The sequence below is a fragment of the Haemorhous mexicanus genome, chromosome 29 (assembly GCF_027477595.1).
Source record: "Haemorhous mexicanus isolate bHaeMex1 chromosome 29, bHaeMex1.pri, whole genome shotgun sequence".
Lineage (NCBI taxonomy): Eukaryota > Metazoa > Chordata > Aves > Passeriformes > Fringillidae > Haemorhous > Haemorhous mexicanus.
Genome location: NC_082369.1, coordinates 1,435,269 through 1,452,101, shown reverse-complemented (window position 1 = coordinate 1,452,101; position 16,833 = coordinate 1,435,269). Strand labels below are relative to the sequence as shown.

At 41.5% G+C, this 16,833-nt stretch overlaps 1 protein-coding gene across 2 annotated transcripts in view; it reads left to right on the top strand.

The window, feature by feature from the left end:
- RANBP3 (RAN binding protein 3) overlaps nucleotides 1–3,852 on the top strand; it is a 61,189-nt gene extending 57,337 nt beyond the window's left edge. For both annotated transcript variants that reach the window (XM_059870184.1, XM_059870183.1), the window contains 2 exons: nucleotides 1,362–1,545; nucleotides 2,415–3,852. In XM_059870184.1, coding sequence (XP_059726167.1) covers nucleotides 1,362–1,545; nucleotides 2,415–2,461 — 231 coding nt within the window. In that variant the 3' untranslated portion in view covers nucleotides 2,462–3,852. The remainder of the gene's footprint in view (nucleotides 1–1,361; nucleotides 1,546–2,414) is intronic.
- The last annotated feature ends 12,981 nt before the right edge of the window (nucleotides 3,853–16,833 follow it).

Here is a 16,833-nt window from a genome sequence, read left to right as displayed (position 1 = left end):
TAGTTGTGAATAAATGCCACCCTAGGAAGCCACGTTGTTCAAAGCATTGCCCATGGAGTCATGGGATCTGTTCCACACAGACTCTAACTACAGTGTTTCATGCAGATTATTTTCTGATTTAAAAAAAAAACCTGGCATTATTTAATAAATTTTATGCAGTAGTTTAACCAAAATTAGATCTAGTGGAACTTTCAGCACAGGAAAACTGCAGTGTGGGAGGATGAATAGTGATTTTTGAGCTTACTAAATGGGGAACAGCAATCGCAATCAGAATTACTAAAACACTTGGGATCTGATCATACAGTCAGCAAGGGAGAAAGGTCATTCTCTAATGCCTGCTAAAGCACTAACAGATTTGGAGAGGTCTGAGAACATTCTTTTGATTTAGACTGATTTACACAAGATGCGAAAGAACAAGCATCTTGCAAAAGAATTAGTGTTCCTAGGGATCAGAAATTGAGAGCATCAGCAAATGGTCAGCTTTCCCTGTGACATTAGGTTTCTGGGGCTGGGATCTGGAGTCCCAGAATTGAACTTAATGATACCAAATATGCATTGATGAAGAAAAATAAGTGAAATTATTGGGTAAGTTTTTCTCCATATTTTTCTAGTTTTGAAAGTTTTGAGTTAATCTGTCATCAGGTTATTCACTCTTGATTTTAGTATTGATAAAAATATCTTGTTTGGAATTATTTTTCATTTCAGTTTATTGCAGGGGAATTTTGCAGATACAGAGTTGACACATTCAGGTGTCAGATGGGGTGGATGGAAACTATTTTTTATGAAAGAATTTGGGGAAACTATTTCTTATGAAAGAATTTGACAGGTTGTCAAAAATGCTTCCCTCTGAAACAGAGAGTGTTCAAAATAATTTTGAATAATTGCCTGTCTGTTCATTGAGTTTTCTAATTATATCTCATATTGAAATTTTTTGCCAGTGCCTCATGAAATTGAGGCTTGATTATGATTAACTAATGTGTGAAATTGAATTACTGACGGGCCAGCAAAAATCTGCAAGATTTTAATTGAAGGTCCTTTTAATATGAGCTTTTGGGAGGTGTCAGGAAAGCTATGTGATTTCTGTGTGAAGAAGGTTATATGAGATCAGCAAATACTGGGTATGTTAGCCAGAGAAAGTTGGAACTAAGCAGAGGAATATACTCTCACCACCAGAGTTCTGTATATCTACTGTCCTACTGTGTGTACCACAGCCCATTCTGACTGGTTTCAAAAACACTTTATGAGAAAACTAAAAAGTATATTGTGAAATTTGGTATGACTGGTGTGTATTATGTCAGCAGTGTTTTATTGTGTTATGATTCCATGCACCTTTTCTTATTTCTGAATATTAAAAAATGCAGGCAAGCTCTAAAGATACAGGGCAGTTGTATGCTGCACTGCACCATCGGATCTTGGCCTTGCGCAGTAGAGTGGAACAAGAGCAAGAAGTCAAGAATGTAGCACCTGAGCCAGAGGTAACGCAGTCAAATGAGGAAGACAGTGATGATGATGATGTCATTGTACCTTCAGGATCAGTTGGAAGTGGTAAGTAAGAAAGACAGTGGTGTTTCCCGTTTTCCATGCATTCTTCTTTGTCATTTCTTAAAGCAGTCTGTGCTCTTTGTGTATGTCTGCAGAGTAGGACTATTGCATGGCTTTCCTTTTTGAACAGAAATACTCCTTGCTTCTTCTCCAAACTGGTAAAAGGCCCCTGTGCTGCCTGTGAGTTACATGCCACAGTTTAGCAGAGGTTTTCTGTGCTTTTTGTCATTTACAGGATTTCTAAGGGTGGTTCTCAGTTTCATTTTTGCCTTCATCATGGCCAGGAGATGCACATAAAACCTGAGATGACTCAGGATCAGTAGATAGCATCCAGACTGACCTTTCAGTAGGGAGCTGTTTGGAAAGCAGAAGGTTTACAAAGAAGAAGTAGTGTAATGTTTTTTATTGTGCATGAGGAGATCATAATTTAAGAAAAATACTAGTCTTCAGTTTGAGGAAGGCTTCCTTTTGTAGTCTCAACTTGGAAGTCATCTGTGCTTTGCTTTCTTGTGGCTGAGAACATACAGCCTTTGACAGTCCTCCATCCTGATTCACAGAAGGGGAAAAAAGGAGGAATGAGTATGAGTAAAAGCAGTGGGAAGATTGAAGAGCTTGGAAACTGAGCTTTTAGGTTTTGGGGTGCTGCTGGGATTCCTGAACTAGATTAGTCAAGAACATAAAATTCTACAGTAGACACATCTTAGTCTGGAGAAGGCCATATGCAAGGTGGAGGAGGAGGAATTCTACAGTTTTCATCTCTCATTGAACACCTGATTCTGAGACTTATATAGGCTACTTGGGATGGGTCTCTTACTGCAAGGCAAGAAACAAAAGATATTTCTTATGACCAATAACTACTTTCATTGTTTCAGGTCCTAATGATGAAGGTGATGATGGGCAGAACGTTGGCAGCACATAGCAGATGTGAGCTGATCTGCTTGCAAGGCTGCTATGAACACCATCTTGCAGGCATCTCTGGATACCCCAGGCCAGCGATTATTTCAGGCAGTTTTGAAAGCTCCAGGACTTAAGAACTGTGCATCTCTGTTCTTTTTGTTTGGGTTTTTGATCTGGATCAGTAGATTCCACACAAAAAATAGCAGACTTGGAAACTACCTGAATGTGGTTTGGGATGTTGAAAGCTCATCATATTGATGAGCAAAAAAAAAAAAAAAAAAAAAAAATCCAACCCCAAAACAACAAAAACACAAAATGCAACCACCCCCAACCATTTCCCCTCTTCCTTGTAATTAAAATGGCATATTACAGCTTGTCACAGCTTTTCATTGGGACCTTTTGGCTGTTTCTTCAATAGTTCATGTCTTGCAGGTCTCCAAGATAGAACTTTTTGACACGGTTCCAACTCGAATTCTGCTTTTTATAACCCCTACTCCCCTTTACGCAGGGAAACCCGGTCCTTAATAACTCCTATGCTCACTGGCTGCCCTTTTGGGTTCCTTTTTTTTTTTTCGGACTGTAGATGGGGCAGGTTATGTTTTTACCTTTTAATCCCAACATAGGTTGTGGATGTGGACACCATTGTTTGCTGTCTAGTGGGTTTGTAAACAGAAAGAAACAAAACATTGTGGTTCATCAGAAAAGCTTTTTTAATGCGATGACTTTAAAGTCTGCAGGACGTTTTGCTAACTCCTTTTTTCTTCCCATTTCATTATTATTTTTTGGGGATTTATATTGTGGTGAGACTTTTTTATTTTAGTTTTTCAATAAGATGCTCTTGTGTGTTGAAAAAGTGAAACTATTGTTTTGTACTGTTCTTTTCTGTTACTATTTAAGGGAGAGCTATGCCACTATATATAATAGATGTTGCATACAATTTTTCTTGGAAAATTTTGTTTCTGTGGCTATAGTAAAGTGCAGGAGGCATACAGGTTACACCTTCAGAAAAGTTAATGACAAAACAGCTGTTAGCCCTTGGAAGAATAAAATAGGCTCATGTAATGAGCTCTGCCAGCCATTAAAATAAATCTGTATAATAAAGCAGCTCTCATTTAATGGCTTGATTCAACAAGCCATTTAAGCACTTGCCTAACTTAACTGTATGTGAATAATCTTACTGAAGTCAATGCAACTCTTCATGCTTAAAGTTGAGGACATTTTTAAAATCTTGCTGAATTAATGGCCTTAAATAGAAAATTTAACTTCTAAACTCTTCCTGTCCCTGTCCCATTTCCTGAAGTCTTGCAGCATGAAGAAAAAGGTAATACTGCCAGCCTTGAGTAGTTTGGGCTGAAGGTTATTGTATTCTGTTCCACCACAAATAAAAGCAAAAATGTGGTTTTCTGTGTCCAATTCTGAAGTACTCCTACTGTAACAATAACTCCTTTTTTATTTTTCTTTGGGTGTTTTTTAAGTTGAGTTTCATTTTCTTATTGAAACCTATAGTATGTTCTTGTCCAGCAAGGTTGGAATTTGGTAGTCACCAGGTCACTTTCACTTTAAATTCCCCAAATTGTTCTATTTCCTTTATAAATAGTTTGCTGATAGATAATTTCTGACTTGCATGCTTGCTCTTTTTTTAGGTTAACAATCTAAAATGCTTCACCTAAAAGAAAATGAAAGGAAAAGAAGCATTTGATATAGCATGAATTGAAAACAGAAACCCAGGTTATAGCACAAAATCAACTTTGAAATTTAGCATTCAAAAAGCAAAACAGTCCATATTGCCTCTATTTTAATGAAACACACTTTTCACTGGCAGTCAAGAACTCTTCCCCTGTTTTCTGTTGTTAATCATCACTGAAGACTGATGCTGTTTCCCTTTTCCTGATAGCCAGTTGAAGTAACATCTGTGATTACTTTTCTGGCAATTGAAAAGGGCTAATGATAAGCTGTGCCACTGCATCTTCAGCTCTCTGGATTGTCTGCTCATGCTTTCTTGCATTTTGGTTTTCTTTTTTCCTCCTTAGGGTTATAGGGGTTTTTACCAATGCACAGACCTGTTGCTGCACCCCCTACACTTGGCATACTTCAGCAGGAACATAGCAGATTTCTTAGTACCCACCACACAGTTGTTTCTGCATCACAAGGTCTGGGGACTTTAGAGTAAGTGATCTGCATTTTGGATCTGGGATATTTTACATTGTTGAGGTACTCAGATTTAAACCACTCTTTTCAAAAACCCTTGCACTGTAAAGCTGTTTCTTGTCAGCAGCTTGTTCTTAAGAAAAATTAATAAGGTGTCTTGACCCGCACGGCCTACTTCTGTGAAAACAGGCATTATTTCCTGGTCCCAGGCTCTATGGCGTCCATGCTGAGTCTTACATTGAAGTGTTTTACCTAAAATGCAATTAATGGTGCATGAAGATTCAGAAATATTGAATAAGCATGCTTGCTTTGGGGTTTGATGGTACACAATCACCTACAGCTTTCTAAAAATTTCGGCAACCATTTACTGATGCAGATTTTATTTTTAGCTAGAAGCTTTGCATAAATGTTTATAGTGAAGGCAGAAATGTTGCTGTGCATCCCAACAGAATTGGCAGTGGATTGAGTTCAGGCCCTGCCCAGCAAGATACAGTTAGCCAAAGTAAAACCCTGACTTAACTCTCTGCTTTAAGCCTTAGTAAGCCAGTGACAGGCAAAACTGGATAATGCCCATATGTCTCAAAAGATCTATGTAAGACTGTCATATCAAAATGTACATGGGAATTGCATTAAAACCTGTGTCAGCAAGCAAGCAAACAAAACACCCTGAGCCCTGCGTTGTGTTTCCTGTACCAAGCAGCGGCTGTCCGAGGGAAGGATTAGTGACCAGCTCTGCTGCCTTACAGCAATCTTCCCCTTGATCATGTTTGTGCTCTGTCTGTCCCCTTAGGCCTCTTGTTAACTTTTTTGTGGTGTTGACAGTTCCTGTATAGCCTGTTGGCTGCTGACCCACACAGGTACAGCCTTTCAGATTTCCAAGTGGAAAAAAAATGCTGAAGACCGTAGTAAAGTTGAACAAGCTTGCTGATGACTCAACAGTGAACTACTCTGGCAACCAGGAGGGCCAGCCATGTCCATGGGGGGCATCAGACCAACTGAGCGAGCTCTGCACTGGGGCAGCCTCACCTTGAGTTCTGGGGGCAGTTTTGGGCACCACAGTATAAAAAAGACATTAAGCTAGTAGAGAAGTGTCCAAAGAAGGGCCACAAGGATGGGGAAGGGTCTAGAGGGGAAGCTGTAGGAGGAGCTGCTGAGGGCACTTGGTTTGTTCAGCTTGCAGAAGGGGAGACTAAGGGAAGATCTCAATGCAGTCTTCAACCTCCTCATGAGAGGAGGTTAGGGGAAGGTACCAGTCTGTACACTGATGACCAATAACAGAGCTTGAGGGAACAGCATGAAGCTGAGTCCGGGGACGTTCAGCTTGGATGTCAGGAAGTTTTTCACCCAGAGGGTGATTTTAGAAGTGGAATGGGCTCCTCAGGGCAGTGGTCACAGCACCAAGCCTGAATTCAAGACGGATTTGGACAGTGCTCTCAGTCATAGGGTGGGGTGCCCTGTGCAGGGCCAGGAGCTGAATTTGATGATCCTGATCTGTCCCTTCCAACTCATCGTGCTCTGTGATTCCATGAAAATGATAGAATGGTGATGTCACTGAAACCAGAACTAAGCCTCTTAGCCATAAAATGGCCAAAAAAAAAAAAAAAAAGAAGAAAAAAAAAAAGAAAAAAAAAAAAGACACCCACAAGAAACACAACCATTAAGGTAATGTTGTCATTACAACATCTTTCTGTAGTCCAGTTCCCAGTTCATTGCTTTAGAAAAGACAGGGCAGGAAATTATCTCAATAAATGAGTCCTCAGCCATCCGGCACTAGAACTAGGGTGGGAGGTGACCAGATTGTTAAAAGCCTGCGGAAATAAAAACCGTCCAACTTTGTAATGGCTCCTCTTTGTTCCCTGATGTATCAATTGATGCCATTGCTTGGGTATTACTGCCATTATATGACTGCTCCTAACACATCCCATTCTGCAGTTCAGCTGGTCTCTTGCTCTCCCAGTGAGTGTAGAAAATGGTTTATTTTCTTTCTAGAAACATGTTACATATTTCAAAATTTACCACGTTTCCCATAATCTTCTCTAGATTTAGGAATTCCTAGTTATGATAATTGCTATAGTTTGTCATACAATATTTTATTAAACTGACTTTTCACTGTGTGCTTTTTCTCCCGGTGTTACTTGGTCTTTCTGTCCACTGACTGGCTTAAATTGAACTCTGGTCCATTCTGTGGGTAGCAAATTTTCACACAGGATGTTACAAAGATGGTTTAATTTTTTTTCAAGGATTTCTTTTTTTTTCCCTCCTGTGAAATCATCACAGGCCAACACAGTGCAAGAGAGAATTGCTAAATCAGACAGCCTTGATTCTTTTCTGCTAGGTGAAAGTACAGGTATCTCATTAAGAAATGCTTACAGATAATTTCTGTAAATAAAAGTCTCATTTGAAGGTAGTATTCAGAGCTCCCTTTTGGCTACCTTCTTTCAAGGACTCCTTTTCAAAACTTGTCCTTTTGTAAAGATACAAAAGCTGAGTTTGTCACTGGTAATTTTGTTGCATGGGTGTGCAGTGAATGTCTTTTTTCCAGAGTTATCTGTGAATTAAATGTGGGGTTGTTTTAAATGAACCACTCCTCATCAAATTCTGGTAGCTTACCTTCAGCTTCTAATGGAACTGGAAAAGCCAAGTGGTGATGTTATGTTTGATTTCCTCTGTTCCAGAAACTAGGAGGTATCATTGAGCCCCACTGCAGGGTGTCTGCTGGTGGTAACTGAACATCCATGTGCTGACTGTACACTGTCCTCTGAAAGCAGCCTGCTGTCTGTAGTCCATGTAGCAGACAAGATAAATTCCTGTTTCAGAGAATTCAGAGCACAAATTCTGCTGCAGCCAGGAGATCTATTGGACAAGGCCCTACAAAAAGCTCCCAAGAGGGAAGGATGGGGTAATGTTTTGAATACAATTTGCTGATGGATGGTTCTGCCATTTTTGAAAAGTTTTTTGAGAAGGAGATCCAATTGTGAGAAATGACAGTCACTTAAAAATTTAGAAGGTTTATTAAAACCTTATCAAAAAGTACAACAGAAGACTGAATAGAGAAAATAATACAGCGCACCAGGAGCAAAGGATTCTATCACCATCTGCTCATCCACACAATAAATGTTCTGTCTTTCAACCCTTTAGCCACTCCCAAAGTTTTGTCAATCAACTCCTTCACTGTCCAGTGGTAATTTTCCATAGAGAATTTTCTTGCATCTTGATTGGAGGTCAGGTGTTGCCATAGTAACAAGTCAGTCCTCCCAAGTGTCTGGACTACCCAGGTCGTTCTGTGATAACAACTCAAGGGGGCAGAAACATAACTATACATCTACAAAACTTCTCTTAACATGTACTTAATATTTGCTCTTTAATTGTGAGAGTCAATCGTCACATAACTCATCTATAACAAACCCCTCTTTTCATTTTCTATAAGTCATTTGGCTTGAGCAATTAACTTAAAAAATTTTTCTCCCTTGAATGAGTCATACTAACATCTGTTGATGTGGGCAAGGACAGTGGGAACCAGAGAAAAAATTCAGGTTTTCCCTAGGCACACTTATTTGGAATGGACAAAAGGACATCACAGAGGTCCAGTATGGCTTTGAGTCCCATCTACCTTGCCTATGGGGCTCCTACCCATAGTAGGTGAATCTTATTGGTGAGAACGGTCTTGCCCTCTAATTCCTTTTGTATTAAAAGACAATTGAGGAATAATAGAGGTCCAGTATGGCCTTTTTTGCCCCTACCTTACCATGCCTATGGGATTGCTATTTACAGCAGGGCTATGGAATCTTCTTGGTAGTGAACAAAAGGACCAACCTGGTCTTGCCCTCCATTCCTTGTCTTGCTTTACTTGTGGTTCTTAAGGAGGCTGTCTCATTACCTCTTATGGTCCCTTGTTTTCTTCCCCGTAACAGATCCTTGTAATTCTCACCCATTAAAACAGGAAAAGATTTCTCAAGCTGGCTGGTGGAAACTTGACTCTACTTTTTGGGTATCTTGTTGTTTTTCTGGTTATCTCTTGGTCTCTGCTTGAAAGTCAATCTCATTTCACCCAGTCTGGATGTTAAAGTCCATTCTTTGGGTTCTTCTATTGGGCCTTTAACTCTGTTGGCATGAGTTCATCCCTGCTCTGCAGTTTGCACAGCTGATACACCGAGGAGTTAGGGGCTGATCTCTCCATGACTTGATCATTTCCCAGTCTCCAGGATTAATATTAAGGATTCTGAAGAGTTGCCCCTTTGTGTCTTAGCCCTTCTAAGGTTTGTGCTATAGACAAATTTATTGGCATTGGCTTCCCCTTCCTCATAGGTGGAACCCTCCTGGGAGAAGGTCAAAAAGGGTAACCCAAACATCATTTCATCAGCTGAGACCCCCAGATCTGACCAGGGCTGGGTTCTAATTCTTAACAAGGCTAAAGGGAGATGTTTTATCCATGACATCTGGGTTTCAAACATCAGCTTAACCAGAGTTCTTTTAAGAGTTTGATTCATCCTCTCAACACAACCAGAACTCTGTGGATGCCATGGGGCGTGTAATTCCCATTTTACTCCCAAGGTTTGAACAACTTTCTGCAATATTTTACATGTGAAATGAGTTCATTGGTCTGAATCAATCCTGTTTAGCATCCCCTGTCAGGGGATGATTGATTCTAGAAGTGTTTTACTCACAACTCTGGTATTGGCTTTAACAGTTGGTACTGCCTCTACCCAATGAGTCAAGTGACCTACTATCACTAGCAAAAGCTTCCACCGGTGTACCTGGGGAAGCTCGGTAAAGTCTACTTTGATGTTTTGAAAGGACTGTAAGGCTAGTTCTCACCCTCCTCTGGGTGTTTTCCTCATGACTTTCTTATTCACTTGTTGACATATCACAGACCGTTCAGTTCCTTGCTTGGCTATTCTGAAAATTCCTATGCAGTCCCAGTCCCTGAGAAATTGATCACTTAGCGCTTGAGTACCCCAATGTGTTGTACCATGTATGCCTTCCAGCATTTTCTTGGCAAGGGGTTTATTCAACATTTGCCTCCCATCTGTTAATCTCCACTTCCCTTCATTATCTTTCTTGGCTCCTATTTTAAGGAGTTCTTCCTCTTCTGTCCCACTGAATACAGGGTCTTGCATTTCTCTCATGGGGGCTAATACCATAATTAGTTTTTCTGTCCCTGATTCGGCTGCGTTTTTAGCTTCTAAATCTGCTAAATTGTTCCCTCGTGCCTCTTGAGTCACCCCTTTTTGATGTCTTTTTGTTGCAGTTTGTTTGGGAGATCCCCCAAGAGTCCCTGGGGGGCCCCCTAAGCTGTATGATCACTGGTAGCAGCAGGCAGGTAAGGAGACTCCATATGGCTTCTGAAGTGCTAATTAGATGAGGGGTTTTATTGGGGGTCCCACCCCCAGGAGCAGCATGGTTTTTGAGGGAGAAGGGGGCAAGGGGGAGGGAGGCGGAGAGAGGGAGAGCCTAGGGAGAAAAGGGCCAAGAGAGACTCTGTGGTCTCTCCCCACAGCTTAACAGGGAGATTCAAGGTGGGCGTGGAATCAGATTTGGGCCAATGGGATTACAGATCCATGATACTGCAGGGGAGGAGCACAGGCTTGGAATAAACTTTTCAAGGAGTGAGACAGAGCATACCATTGAACGAAAATGTAACGCCACATCTATTAACATATACTACTGCCACTTCCCCTAGTAATTGTAAGGTTTCTAATGCTTCTTAAATAAGTTTCTTGTGAATCAGTCCCTTTCTCTTTGAATTAAATAGCCCCCTTCCCAAATTTTTACAACGGTATGCACTACTCTAAAACCGTATTTTGAGTCTGTATATGTTGTTCCTCTTTTCTGTTGTAATATTTTTAGAGCTCATTTTAGGGCATATAACTCACATGCTTGGGCTCACTAGTTGGAAGGTAACTTTCCCTTTTCTATGGCTGCCAACCCTTCATCTGTCGTTATAAAGCGTGACACAGCACAAAGTACCATGACTCCATCAGAAGGGTGCAAGAAAGAAATTTATTATAGCAACATGTTGCTTTTATACTTTTTCAAGATATTTACATCTACCTAACCTACACATTCACTGTCCATTGGTTATAAGAAAGAAACAAAGTTCTCAGTAGGTGATCAAGGAGCCATGTCATTCTGTAAGCCAGCTAGAGTCCGTATCTCTTAACTTTCTCTCCTTCATCACGTCGCCATGGTGACAACCTTGGTGTCTTCCTCAGGAGAGATATGGGGCTTTCCTTTATCTTCAGGAAGCCTTTGCTGGCTCACAAGAACAGCTCAGAATGTCTTTCCTACATTCATCCACTTTACTGTACCCCGATACCCAGTGCCCCTGGATTACCCCTGAAGATCCAATAATGTACAATCATTTCCCTCCTTGGAGTGGTTGATCTGTTAGGTCCTCTCTTACTTTAGTTTGATAGTTTATAACCTCTAGGCAATTATGTATTAGTTCCTCATCTGGTTCTCTATACAAAAACTGGGCAGGGTTGAGTTGGTGACTCACGATTAGCTCTAAATCATTATCTATTAAGATGGCTTCATACTTTACCACTCAGGAAATAGTGAACCATTTCTCAGCCTTTTGGCTCAGGATACACTTTACTGAGTGTGGGGTATATATCTTCAATTTTCCCCCAAAGGTTAATTTTTTGCTTTCTTCTACAAGTAGGGCAGTCACTGCCACTGCCTGAATGCCGGTTGGCCAACCCCAGCTGACAAGGTCTAGTAATTTTGATAAATAGGCCACTGGTTTCCTGGATCCTCCCCAGTCTTGGGCTAGTACTCCATAAGCTACCTTTTCTTTCTATATCTACAGATAAAGGGGTTTGTCTAACGCAGAAAGACTGAGTGCTGGTGCACTGACTAACTTTTGCTTTAAAGCTTCAAACTTTTGCTGATCTTCTTTTTCCCACCTAATCTACTAACTTTTCATACAAGAACTTGATGGTCTGTGAGTATCTTTCAAGCCATAGCCTACAATATCCCAACAAGCCTAGAAACCTTCTAACTTCCATCTTAGTTTTAGGCCATGGAAATGAGACTATGCCTATAATTGTCTCAGGGTTCAGTTGCTGGCTCCCTTGACAAATCACATGTCCTAGGTATTTTACTTCACATTCTACAAATTGGAGTTTCCCTTTTGATACCTGAAGTCCTTGGTCCCCCAGAAAATTAATTGCCATGGTGCATTCCCAAACTTCTTTTTCTGCCTGTCCTGAGAGAAACAAATCATCTACATATTGGATAAGTTTTATCTCAGGTTTGATGGAGAAAAGTTGTAGTACTTCTCCTAGTGCTTGACCACTGAATAGGTTTGAGGATTCGGAAAACCTTTGGGGTAACCTAGTCCACCAAAGCTATTGCTTCCTCCCTGAATCAGGGTCCTTCTATTCAAAGGCAAATGTATCTATCTCTACCTTCTTCTGCTAGTGGGCAAGCCCAAAAAACATTTTTTAGGTCTGTCACACTAAACCACTAGTGTGATGTCAGTAGTGTATAGTGTTGCAGTGAGGGAGACTTAGGATGCTCAATATGAGAATCAGCAAGCTTTGTTTATTGATTAGAGCATCAGACATTTATGCACAACAACTAATAAGGTCATACATATTCTGTAAGCTAAGCAATCAATTGGTTATACTATAGATATCCGTTCCCCTCTTACTTCCTCATTCCTTACGACTTACATCTTTTTTTTTCTCATCTCTCTCTTTCTCAACTACATCATCTTGTTATCATAATAGAGCTATGCTCAAGGCCACAGCATCCTTGCAGGTGCAGGGCTGCAGATTAGCTGGGTCCGGTACTTTTCCAATTCTTGGTCAGCTAACCAGAGCATGTCTACGTGGCCTTTGTCACGTAGCCACTCTTGCACAGTATAGGGTTTAGGCACTACTGGGTATCGATTCACTGTTCTTATATTCACTTCTCTTAAGTCTTGGACAAGCCTGTAATTCTCATCTGACTTCTTTACTGGTAATATGGGTGTATTATGGGGGGACATACATGGTTCTAAGGTCCCCTCCTTGAGTAGGCCCTGGATCACTGGCTGTTGTCCTCATCTCCCTTCCAGGGAGAGTGGATATTGTCATTTCTGAACCGGATGGTTTTCATTAACTATATTTATTACGGTAGGTTTCATGCTTATTTAATTCGATTTTTCAGTTTTGCACATACCATTTTATGAATTTTTTTCTTATCTTCTTCCCTTAGTTGGAGAAGCTGAACTACCATTTTTGCTTCCTCTGGGAGTATTCCAATGTCCAACTGCACCTGTAAATCCCATCCTAATAAATTGCACCCAGCTTCTGGAACTAATAGGACATTCCAAATCCCTATTTTATTTGCCCCTTCAAACTTTACTTGCTTTATAAATGAGACTTGGAACCCTTCCCCTTTTGCACCTACTACTTGCATGGGATCTTGACCCTTTTTGCACCCCTTTGGAATTCTACAAACACAAGTTCTTTCAGCCCCTGTGTCTATTAAGAATTCAAATTCTTCCTCCTGGGAACCCATTTTTAAAGTTATCAAGGGTTCCTGATGATATTCTGTCCCTAGGAGGTAGAGCCCCTGGCACCCCTAGTCTTCTGCTTCTCCTTTTTGCTCAGTCTCATAGACCCTCAGGTCCTTTTCCCTTTGGAGGCAATTCTTTCTGATATGCCCATTCTCTTTACAGTAAAAGCAAACTGGTCCTAGATTTCCCCATCTCCCAAATTCTCTTTTTTGTGTCCAGTCCCAAGGCACTGTATCCCCTCTCCATCTGTCTTCTCACATTTGGGGTCCCCCTCCCTTACATGGGTTGTTCATTACATGCTGGTGTCCTTCCCTAATGGCAGTTACCATTACCTTGGCTTTCGCCTTGGCCTTCTCTTCATCCCTCTTTACATACACCTTCTGTGTCTCTCTTAAAAGATCTTCTAATCTCCTTTCTTGCCAACCATCCAACTTTTCTAACTTCCTCCGTAAATCTGGCCAAGCATGAGTGACAAAATTTATCTTTAGTAAGATCTGTCTGGCCATTGTATCAGGGTCCTATTTCTGGCCAGAGGTCTGTGTACAAATCATGAATGGGACGGAACTGCTGGGGAACGTGTCTCAAGTTGTTTATTTTCTAGCATCACTCTCATTACATGATTATGACAATGGGAAGATGCCAACAGCTCACGTCCCCAGCAGCAGACAAAGAACTTAATGTTACAACTTACTTCAAAATTTTTTGACCAACCGCACAAAGCAAAAACATATTGACAGTAGTTCTATCCAATCACTATAAGCACACGTACCTTTTGTTAAAACAATGCCTGCTTATTTTGCATACAATGACTGCTTGTAAGCCTTAAAACACAATGCATAGAGCTCTATTATTAAGCTTAGAACTTCCTAATATCTTGCTAGATATACTTTTCTGCAGCTTAGGGAGTTATTCTAGACAAGTGTTAATACACAGACCATTGTTCTATTTGTCCTTACTTTTCTACTACTTATATAATTTTTCTGCTGACAAATCTTATGGCTACTGCTTAGCTCTAATTGCAGATCTCTTATCTCTGAGGCCTGTCTTTTGCAGCTTTCCCATAACCCTCTAATTTTAAGGATTCCCACAGGTCAGCCCCTGAATTTTGCCTCATATTTTCCCTCAGTCTTTCTAGCTACTCTGTTGGTGTTTCTTCCCTCTTTTGCTGCTCATCGAAAGCTTTACAAGCATTTTGATTTCATGGAGCTACTTCTTTGAAACCTCCTATAATTAATGCTCTGTGTACTCCTCCACATCTTGTCTTCCCCCAGTGCTGTTTTTGTCCCAACTGGGGCACACTACAGGCATTTTCAGGTCCCCAGGAGGTCCTTGCATGTGCTCCCTTTCTCATATCCATATCCCAGCCGCCCAGATCATCTGTCTTTCCTCTGGTGTGAATAAAATGGTCATTATTGATTGCATCTCTTCCCATGTATAAATATTGGGCCGCAGAAACTGGCCTAACTGTTCCACTAATCCAATAGGGTCCTCTAGTGTCCTGGTTCAGGGCAAATTTGGGAGAGAACCCCCAAAGGGCTCCTCTAGGAAATCGGATTCTACCACCCCTCCCCCAACCGTGGAGAATACCTCCATGGAGAAAAGTGGAAAAAAACTGTTTATTAAACAAGAAAACCCTAAACAATATTAAACAATAAAACCCCTTGCTGCTCCAAAAGAGATGACAAACCCAGAAAGTCCCCTCCCCAGATTCCAGTTCAGCTCACTCAGTCCCTTATCAGTCCCTCCGGCGCTGGAAATGCCGTGGCCCAGGCCCGGCCCGGTGGCCACCAATGCGAGCTGCTGGTGCTCTTATGGTTGTTCAGTCCAGAGCAGGTGTGAACAGGTCCAAAGAAAGGGGGAAAAAAGGAAAAAAAAAAAAAAACAACACAGTCCAGGGAACTTCTTTGCCTCAGCTAGCTAAACTAACTAAAAGCAAAAAAAAAAAAAAAAAAAGAGAGCCCTGTCCCGCCGTCTGTTCATCTGCAGACAACGCAGTCCAGGAGCAGGAATATGTAGGAGTGAGTTCAGTGTCTGACAACAAACTGCGCGCCTCCTCTCCTCCCCTCAATCCTTGGAGCAAGTCTTAAAGGTGCAAAACTTACTATTCAGCATAAATGGAACAAGGTGATTGGGGATAAAAGCGTCATACAGTCAACCTAGGACATCTAATAATCCTTTTAATTCTTTCTTGAACATTCTCACATCAGAGGAATTGAGAGGTATGATTACAAATCCAATTCTTCCCTGCACCCCACCCAGTGGTACTTTTCTCAGAGGATATAATACTATTACTTTGTTCCCATGCCCCGATCTGCTTTCCTCTCATTGGCCATTCTATTCCTAGTGTGCAAGGGAGGTGCAGTTGGGGCTACTGGAGGTGGAGAGGGCAAGTTTTCTAATGGGTCCCATTCATTATTTTCTGATACCTTAAACAAGCTTACCTTTGAGTTGAAGTCTCCCCCTCCCAGCAGGCAGCGTAGTCACTCTCTTCCTGATTGAATGGTTTCTTAGCTCTTACATAGATGTTTTATGCTCAACATATCCTTCCTTTGTCTGATCCATAGCCCAGCCAGTGTGCGTGATCGCTCCTAATTTCCCTTTTAGTCCATTCTACCATGCAGTACTGAATCATTCTGAGCTTGTCCTTATCTCTGGTATTGGGGTCATATTTCCACTGGGCTAGTTTCCTTCCCAGTGGGCTGTCTGGGGGTGTCCCTATTGGTACTTTCTCACTTCTTCCTTCCTCCTTGGGGAATTCCCTGCTTGTTCCCAATCCCATCTCAACAGGTAACCACAGGCCCTCCCAGCAAGGCCTGCCTTCCTAAGAAAGGAAAAGGTAAGGAGGAAAAAAAAAAGGAAACAAGGGAAGGAGGAAAGAGAAGGAAAGGCAAGAGAGAAAAAACTTAACCTCTCTTCCAAAAAGTAAAAAAAAAACACCTACGATCCAGGGACTTCTGTATCACCGGATTGGTCCCTGCCTTTTCTCTCCTCCTCGGTTCAATGCTCTGGTCCCACAGTCGCACTCTGCTCCCTACCCTGTCTGGCTCCACTCAGCTGCAGCCCTGTCCCGACATGAGCACAGTCTTCCCTGATGGGCAACCCTCGCTGCAAATCCTTCAGTGGCTGCCCCACTCCCAAGTCCCCAAAAACCTTCAATCTCGTGTCCCGCCAGCCACAGGGTCCTTCTCCATGGGGTCCCCCCATGTGTCCTGCTGTTTTTTCCTCCCCCCATGTGTCCTACTGTTTTTTCCTTCTGACTGTCCAATATCCTGAAGCTTCAACAGACCAGGACAGGTCCCGTGTATTACTTGTTTGAAGCTGACTTTTATACATTGGAATTACAGAATTACAATCTGGGCAAAAATACTTATGAGGATGATACTCATCTCCCCTTCCCCTTTTTTCTTTATTCAGTCTCCTGCTGTCTTTGGGGTTCCAACCTGTGACCACTGGTAGTCCTGGGAAAGCCTGATAGAATCTGCCAAACTCGTGGCAGGGTCGTGCCTCTTTTGAAAGGTCCTAGGGCCACCAGGGCAAGGCATATATCCCGGACCAATCCCTGTTTGTGGGAAATTATACTTTCAAAAAATTTAGGAAGTTTATTAAAACCTTAATAAAAAATACAACAGAAGACTGAGTAGAGAAAATAATACAGTGCGCCAGGAGCAAAGGATTCTATCACCATCTGCTCATCCACACAAGGGATGTTCCATCTTTTAACCCTTTAGCTGCTCCCA